At 35.6% G+C, this 9,357-nt stretch overlaps 1 protein-coding gene across 2 annotated transcripts in view; it reads right to left on the bottom strand.

The window, feature by feature from the left end:
- Positions 1-1,904: 1,904 nt before the first annotated feature.
- Positions 1,905-9,357, bottom strand: part of LRRK2 (leucine rich repeat kinase 2) — a 139,016-nt gene continuing 131,563 nt past the window's right edge. For both annotated transcript variants that reach the window (XM_044229314.1, XM_044229315.1), the window contains exons 48-51: positions 6,523-6,675; positions 4,707-4,915; positions 2,623-2,694; positions 1,905-2,201 (exon numbers count right to left, since the gene is read on the bottom strand). In XM_044229314.1, the coding sequence (XP_044085249.1) occupies positions 2,080-2,201; positions 2,623-2,694; positions 4,707-4,915; positions 6,523-6,675 (556 nt within the window). In that variant the 3' untranslated portion in view covers positions 1,905-2,079. The remainder of the gene's footprint in view (positions 2,202-2,622; positions 2,695-4,706; positions 4,916-6,522; positions 6,676-9,357) is intronic.

Here is a 9,357-nt window from a genome sequence, read left to right as displayed (position 1 = left end):
TGGCCAGATGGGGAATGAAAATTTCAATTTCCCCCGAGTTGGCACAATTTAAGATTTTACTGTATAGCTGATGAGTGTCCATGAAAACCAAAAGCATTCAGTTTCCCAAGTTAGGTGTTGAGCTCTCCACAGTGATGGATTACATAAAGATGCAAAGTGCCAGGGGTTTTTTTGAGATGACCTACCCTCAGTATCTTCAATTTAGGAAAGCTCTCAAAAAAATTTTGCTACTTTTGCTTGTTTCATCACAGTCCTGATGAAAAGTAAGATGAATTTTACTTAAAGTAGTCCACATATAATCCATAGTGCTTTCCAGAATTAGACTCCTGGGGCTTCCTTTTTAAATTTAAATATCCTCCCCAAAATATTTTCTATTAAGATAAATGCTTTTACTTTTATAAAGATTAGTAGCTTATTTAAGGCTTCTAGCCAGGAAAAACTTAAAATGACTGTCGATTTTTTTTTTAATAAATTTTTTTGAAGTCATTTTTTTTTAAGTACTCAAGAGTGAACAATCCTCTTAGGAAAATTTTCATGAACACTTGAATATGAAATATATCAGGCCTATCAGGTTTTATCCTGGGATCCTGAAAATTTTGTGTTCTATAGAAAACTAAATAAACCCTCAAGAGAAAACTTGAGTTAGCATTTTCCATATACCCCAAACACACATTAATACAAAATTTCACAATAGACAGATTATCTGTAGACTTATATGTGAAAAATAAAACATCACAAAGTTTTAAAATTCTTAAACATGCTTTGAAAATGTTTATTAGTCCATTTAAATACAATGTTCATTTACATATTTCTTCATAATTATCTCTGTAAAAAAATCACAGTAAATACAAAGTAACAATGAGAAATATCACAGGAATAAACTCCTCCATTATTTTTAAAATCATCTTATAGTACATCAGTCAGTTCTGAGAATATTAAATGGACTGGTTATCCTATTACAGGGAATTGTCTCAAATTATGAATAGGAAGATATTTAAACAACTTAGGTGTAATTTAGAGATTAGATTAGCAAGTATTTTTACCCATCACAGGCTGACTCTCCTTTCTTCTTCAGTAAGCTAAGTGTTAGAAATTTGCCCCCATGGTTTTGATGGGAGTTGTGGAATCCTGTTAATTCTGGAAATGTGGTTTTTTACCTGAGCGATGCAGGATTTGCAGAGTCACAAAGTTAGGAAGAAGATAGGTAGAAGTGTTAGAGCAAAGATTAGGAATAAGTAACCAGAGGTCTGGTTTACCACTGAGATTCCAAATTAAAACAAAAAAATATCACTGAAAGACTGAACATTGTATTTACACCAATTATACAAATTTCAGGGTATCCACATCCAAAGTTAGAATTGTGAAATTAGGAAAAGAGAAAGTGTGGAAAGTGTGTCTTTCCTGGATATGAGAACAATATGTTACATTTTCTCATCGGCACTTTTCATGACATTTTCTTTCATATGGAAGGAAGTTGCATGAAATGCATTGTTTGAATCAGCAATGAAGAGAACGCACATCCCAATAAATGGCTTTATTAGTAAAAATTCATTGACAGTTTACAGGCATATGCGATAACTGTATTTAAAAGCAATCTAAGAAGGAATGTATTACATGTGAAACGGTCCTAATAGTTTTATTCTACTTTGCAGAACACTAGAAAGTAATCAAACAACAGTGTTGTTTAAGCGCAGAATTTTAAATAATGTTTACTTTCCTTATGGTCAACAATAAAATTAATCACTTTGTAAATTTTAGTATGAGTCCTGCAATTATGTACATTTTACTTTTCATTACTTAATTCACAAAATTAATTAGGATGTGTAGGAAATATAAAGATATTTTAAATAGTTCTTCAAAACATATTTTCACTGATAATTATTTTTACACATATTTATATTTAAAATAAAATATATAAATATTCCTTCATATATATATATATATATATATATATATATTTACACACACACGAGCTATTTCAAAAAGTGGAAGTACCCTTTTCACATGTAAACATTTTTAAAGAAATATTTACAAGAGAAAAATTTTCCCTCCCAAAGACAATGATCTCCAATCTCTCTCTTATTCAACAGATACTCTTCTCATTTTTTCAGCTAATTCTTTTCTCACTTCAATATGTTTTTCTAAGTTTTGCACTTCATGTGGAAGATTGATGTCCCAAACGGACAAACAAGATTGTATTTCTACAAAAGAAAAAAAAAAAATGAAACCAGGTTTCAAAGATTGGCCATAAGGCATTTTTATTTTATTTCTACTTTGTTCACTTACATTTAGTTGTCTTGGACAAATATATATATATATAAATACAGCTAAAAACAATGTACTAAATTACTGCTATTTATAAGAAAGTCCATTTGGAAAATTTTTTAAATATCTTACAGAATCTACTATATGTCGAAAAGAGTGTGGTCCTTTAATAATCTAACATTTCATTTTCTGAAAGAAATTATTTTTTCCAACATTTTTGATGTTCAAGCCATCAAAAATACTGACATATTATAGCATATGTTATATTTTTTATAAATGTGTAGCACACATAATATTAATTATAATCATTGATGTCACTGCACTGAGTTTGGAATACAGAATCTTATTAAACATTACCTTTTTGGTGTTGTGAACTTTCAGTACTTTTCCGGATATACCCCAAAACCAGCATGACATTTTTAAGGCTTCCTTTAAAAAAAAACATGAGTCTTCTGTTAAATCAATATAACAAGTTGGACTTTAAAATGTCTTTGGAACTTACTTTTTTAGTTCTACTTTTGGAGACACATCAATTATATTAAATAAAAGCATTCCAAGACTAGCAATTATTTAATGTTAGAAAATTTGTTACCTATTCCTTGCTACAATTTTTAGGAATTGTGTCAATCTGAGAAAACAATTTAACCTTTGAAAACTGGGTTGAGGGCACCTGGGTGGTTCAGTGGGTTAAGCCTCTGCCTTAGGCTCAGGTCATGATCTTAGGGTCCTGGGATCGAGCCCCGCATCGGGCTCTCTGCTTGGCGGGGAGCCTGCTTCCTTCTCTCTCTCTGCCTGCCTCTCTGCCTACTTGTGATCTCGCTCTATCAAATAAATAAATAAAATCTTAAAAAAAAGAAAACTGGGTTGAATGTTTATACAGTCTAAGTTATATAATTAAATGAGATCGTGTGCATGAAGGTGCTTTAGCACTAGTCAAATGTGAAACATTTGGATAAAGAATTGGATGGATGGATATACTAAAAGTCTGTCACAGAACGATACTTTCTTCCCAAGTCATTCACTAAGAAGCCCTAGCTGAGCACTAGCAGTAAAAGGGCAAACAAACACATGCAAACCCAACCCACATGGAGTATACATACGTTCTAGTGAGGAGACTGACATTAATGAAAACGATCAGGACCCCAAAAAGAGAAGTTTGACCTCATCAGTACTGACTTCTCAAGGGCTTTGAGACATGAACTGCCATTTTGAAGAAAGAGTTAATTTAGTCTACCTTCTTGGCTTAGTTAACGACATTAACTTAAATCAAATAAGCAAAGAACAAAACAGCTCATGAAAAACCCTGAAGCAGTATGAAGCATGGTATTTCAGAGGGACTGAAAATATAATAGAGCAGAAAGTGCAGAGGAATGTGGTAACTAGCAGAAGCCAGAAAGGTGAGGTGAAGCCACGTTGCGCCTGCCGCACCTTGTAGCGTCTGTTTAAATTTATCTTTATTTTAAAAATCAATTAAACTCACTGAAATCCACATAATGTCAGTAAGGAACAACCACCTGGGTCCTAAAGTACATAGAAATTAAATGAGAGGTTGGAAAAACCTTGGTAGAATAAAACTAGAGAGACAATCCACTAGAGACCTACTGCTCTGCTTGTGGGCACATGTATCCTGATAGCGAACCAATCACTCACAGCATCTAGTCTAACTCCTTCTGTCCAGCTCCAAAATCCATTCATTAAAAACTGGGTAAGAGGAAGGAGAAACATTTGTCTCTCCTTAATGTATTCCTGTTAGAGGAATTTACTATTCTCTTCACCTGTCAAACACATTCTGACCTCTTCCCTAGTTAACTCTAGTTTTGCAGAACTTAATCCCATTGTTATTTTCAGGTCAACTTTGCATATATGCTAATACTATTCTCTAAACCAAATAATTGGTTAAAAGAAAACAGTAGAATGTATTTATGTAGAAAATATATTCACGTGCTGTTATGATTTCTTCGTATTTAAAATAAGAGAAAGAAAAGACAAAGTTTGCTTAAAACATCATGATTGTCAATACTCACACATTGCAGAGTTCAGCATATATTGTTACAAGAATACAGATTTGCTTATAGAATGAAAAACCAAATTTAACAAGGGTGGGAAGCATAAACTGATCAAAACAGACATTTGCTTTAATATCTTTGGTTAAAATTTAAAAATACTTAACATTATCTATTTCCTCTTTTTGCCTTAGGTATAGAAAGTAAGATGCAAATTCAGTGCTCAGCTGCAATAACCTGATTCTCTGTGGGACTGGGAGAATCTATTCTCTCCATTTTTTAAATGGCCCCATTCAAAATGTCTCCCATTCCTGTTTCATTATGTGACCTTCCAAGACACTTGAAATGACATTAGAAAGTGAAAGAAAAATAAAAAATAAAAGCATATTTTTATCATCTCAAACAATATGGGAAAAGATCTAAAGGAAAGAAACTTACCTAACTGTGCTGTCATCATGACTCTGACAGAGTCACAGAAATTCTGAATTATACGTATAATTCGACGAGTTGAAAGATCAAGGAGTAAAATATGGCCTCCTCCGGTTCCTATCCAGAGAGCAGTGTTCTTCTGGAGGCACAGGGTTTTCACCCTCCCAGTATAAGACAGTTTGTGTTTTGATTCTGCATTTACTTTTACCATCTCCTCCCTAAAACCATAAAGAAAGTATGCATTCATAGTTTTATCAACAATTAAGAGAGAAAACAGATATATACCTATATATACACACTACAGATAGCATCTTGAATTATGAATACATGCCAGTATATGTTATATACCATTAAAATTCTACAAAACTAGTTTTGCAAAATACAGAATGCTGAAGTAGCTTCCCTACTTGAAACACATTATCAAAGATAACACAACAATAGCCCCTTAACGTCAAGAAGTTCTGAAGTACATTACATGGATATAATTTTTACAAGTAGCAAGCCTATGTAATTCAGTTTTTAAAAAGAATAAATTTGCCCAATATAAATAGAAAGTTATTTTCAAAAGGTTTCCATGAACTCTAAAAGTTATAAAGGAAAATTAAATTTTAGTAATTTACATGTAAAAGATACTGATACCAACCACTAAATTCTTCCCTGAGCGAATGAATAACTCTGACAAAAATGAAGTGTCCAGAAATAAAAGAACTCTAATACTTTTAGACCTTCAAGAAGTAAAGGGAATTCCTAGCATTTCAGAATATGTATCTCCTTACCAACCAGTGAAAAATGAAAAGATTCTAGGCAAGTAAACTTTGAAGTGTCATTTTATAGATATAGGGTGTAATCTAAACATTCTCCAGGGTATAAAAAATCTACATGGTAAAAACAAAACAAAAGAAAAAATATAAAGTGGCTAGAAAATAAGGCTGGCTGAGGTCCTATTTCCCAGAAACAGCACACAAAAGAGGTGTTTGGTTTAGAGTCTGAGATTTATGTCTAACATCCTGGATCAGACGAAGAACTGGCTGTCAGGTGTGGTCTTAACCCTTTGTCCTTAGGTAGCTAGTGCACTGGTCAGTCCAGTAGGTTATCCCCCAATTTTTAAAATTGTTTTGTAACTTGATCTTTAGAGCAAAGTATCCTTGCACCTATAGGATAATTACAAGTAGTGAACTTTGAGAGCTGCCGGGGCGGCTCAGTTGGTTAAGCAACCAATGCCTGGTTTCTGCTCAGGTCATGATCCCGGGTCAGAAGATCAAGCCCTGTGTTGGGCTCTGCATTCAGCGAGGAGTCAGTCTGGGATTCTCTCCCTCTGCCCCTCTGCTTGTTCCCCCTCTCTCTCTTCCTCTAAAGTAAAAAAATAAAAATCCTTAAAAAATGTAATAAACATCAATACTGTAACACAACTAGATGTACCATCATCTGTGAACCCAATGTGATCACTTTCAGTGATGTACTATTTTTTCAATAGAGAATATTCTTTGTAATACCTTGAAGAAACCATAAATATTATGTTCCTTTTTTTTTCCCCAAAATGCAATTTGCTAGATGTTAAGAGATGGTGCTAAAAAGCATTAACAATTTGGTTTCTGAGTTTTTGTTAGTTTTCTAGTTAGAGGCAAAAACAAAGTATAATTAGCCATACTTCCATTCTCTGTGAGAGACATGTCTCTGTAAAGACAGCTCATACAAGCATAAAATAAAGAACCAATGACCTCGTACCTATAGTCAACAATATGTTGTACACCTAAACATTTGTTAAGAGGGTCAGTGTCAACATTGTATTCTTTCCACAATAAAATACAATTAAAAAATAATTTACTTTAAAAAGTGCACACAGTCTATTAGTTCACAGAGTTTTTCGGTTTTCTTATCCCGTACTTCCACGAATGGGCTATTTTTCTTAGCAACGTAGAGAGCCGTGTCTACCACCACTGCTATGATGTTGGAATCACTGAAAGCTGCATAAGAAAACCTAGAGGGAAAGAGAGAGTGTCACTACTATTCATTTCTTGCAAACAGATTGGCTACCATAGGCTCTATCTTCATGGCAAGCTCCTAGCTAGCCCTTGAGGCTTAACTTAAATGTCAGCTCCTCTGGAATTCATCCCTGACCTATCAAAATACACCAGTCATTCCCTTTCCTACACCAGTACTAGCTGTAATACTATAGAGCTTATTAAATGTAAAATTGTATTTATAAATTACTGTATCCCTGATACTAGATTGTAACTGTGATTTCTTAAGGATAAGGACCATGTATTTTCTATATAACTCCAATCCAGTAAAGAGTCACCGAGTACCTATCGATCTAGTAGATACATATAGTAGATAGACGGGTGAGTATCTATCTAGAAAAATGCCTGGTTAACAAAAGTAGGCAGTTTGTTAAGCGGCTGGACAGAAGGATGGATGGATGAAGAACGAACTAACAGAGGAATTAAAAGTCATGAAAAAGTAAAAATGGTTAAAGTTGCAATTCCATCAGATAAATGACACAAAAGTATCACAGGGTGTAAAAAATATTCAGTTCATCATAGGGCAGGAAGATTTTTTTCCTCTGTCTTTCTTGTCCTGGCAAGGGAAGCAAAAACATGTGTTGCCAGAGACCCACGATATTTTAGGCAATCCTTGAAGACAGCTCAAACTAGTCCAAATATTCCAGAGAATTTTAGAATTTATAAAATACTTTTGTGTGTTATCCTATTTGATCCTCAATAAAAATCTTAGAAAACATTACAGATCTCAATGTCTGTAATTATAGAAAGCTTACAAATGCTAAATAACTTGCTGGAGGCCACATGACTGGCATGGTACAGAAGCAGGACTCTACACAAGGCCTTGGAGGCCTGTGGCTTCAGAGGCCACATCATCCTTCACTACCCATCACGCCTCTGTCAGTGAGCACAGATGACAGTAAGGAGGGTAGTGAGGATAAAGCAGCATCTAATTAGCGAAGTGGTAACTGCTTAGCCAGGAGAGAGACCAAGGCAACTGAGAAGAAAATATTTCCATGTGTCTATGAAATATCTTTTGGGAGATGAACAGAGAGGTTCTCTCTGGTAAAGCATTTATACTCCAAATCTCACATGGAATTATAGAGGGTCAATACCCATGATCTCATAACATGCTCTATGAAATAAGTTAAAAAAAAAAACTGGGAGCCCTTCTTTTTAAATATTTTCAGGCTTGGGGGTGCCTGGGTGGCTCAGAGGGTTAAAGCCTCTGCCTCTGGCTCAGGTCATGATCCCAGGGTCCTGGAATCAAGCCAGGCTCTCTGCTCAGCAGGGAGCCTGCTTCCTCCTCTCTCTCTGCCTGCCTCTCTGCCTACTTGTAGTTTCTGTCTGTCAAATAAATAAATAAAATCTTTAAAAAAAAATTTTTTTCAGGCTTGTTTAGGCTGGTTAGGAGTGTAAATTCCAGAATGAGAATAAACTTATCCAAACATTTACCACACACTAGGAAACAAATCTGTGAACAGGATGGAAAACAAAAATCCTCATCCACAAGAATCTACAATACACAGCAGTGTATCTGAACCCCAACTCTACTTCAGAAACACCTGAGAGCCTGAAAAAGAAAAATACTGACCTGTGGGCCCCACTCCATGATGCATTCTTCTGATTTAATTGGTCTGAGGTGAGTCTCAGGCAGAAGGTTATTTTCAGCTAATTTGTGCTTTTCTAAGTGGGGCCAATGCTGAGAACCAGTGGGTCTAGTCTTATTAAGAAAGCATTTTGAAACTTCTTGTATAACAGGTGTGAGAGCTGTTGTGAAGGGAAATGAGAGCTGCCATGGAAGAAAAAAACCCAAGGCACCGAACCTGCGCAGGGGGAATCCGAGACCACCTCTCAGAGGAAGTGACATCTGAATTAAAACCAGCAGGGAACACAGTCATCATACAAGAGAGGGAGAACCACCTTCAGAGGCCAGGGGTGAAAGGAGCAGGCTGTCTTTGAGAACTGAGATGATTTCAGTTTGGCTAAAGCTCAGAGGGCGAGGAGGCTGCAAAATATTAATTTAGAGAGGGAAGCAAGCGCCTTATAGAGTCTTAAGAAATTTGAAAGTCCCCAGTTAGAATGGCCAAAATTAGCAACATAGGAAACAACATGTGTTGGAGAGGATGTGGAGAAAGGGGAATCCTCTTACAGTGTTGGTGGGAATGCAAGTTGGTGTAGCCTCTTTGGAGAACAGTGTGGAGATTCCTCAAGAAATTAAAAATAGAACTTCCCTATGACCCTGCAATTGCACTACTCAGTGTTTACCCCAAAGATACAGATGTAGTGAAAAGAAGGGCCATCTGTACCCCAATGTTTATAGCAATGACCACAGTCGCCAAACTGTGGAAAGAACCAAGATGCCCTTCAACGGACGAATGGATAAGGAAGATGTGGTCCATATACACTATGGAGTATTATGTCTCCATCAGCAAGGATGAATACCCAACTTTTGTAGCAACATGGACGGGACTGGACGAGATTATGCTGAGTGAAATAAGTCAAGCAGAGAGAGTCAATTATCATATCATTTCACTTATTTGTGAAGCATAACAAATAGCATGGAAGACATGGGGAGATAGAGAGGAGAAGGGAGTTGGGGGAAATTGGAAGGGGAGGTGAACCATGAGAGACTATGGACTCTGGAAAACAATCTGAGG

The sequence above is a fragment of the Neovison vison genome, chromosome 12, assembly GCF_020171115.1.
Source record: "Neovison vison isolate M4711 chromosome 12, ASM_NN_V1, whole genome shotgun sequence".
Taxonomy (NCBI): domain Eukaryota; kingdom Metazoa; phylum Chordata; class Mammalia; order Carnivora; family Mustelidae; genus Neogale; species Neogale vison.
Note: the sequence above shows the minus strand (reverse complement) of the source record. Positions and strands in the feature narration are given on the sequence as shown.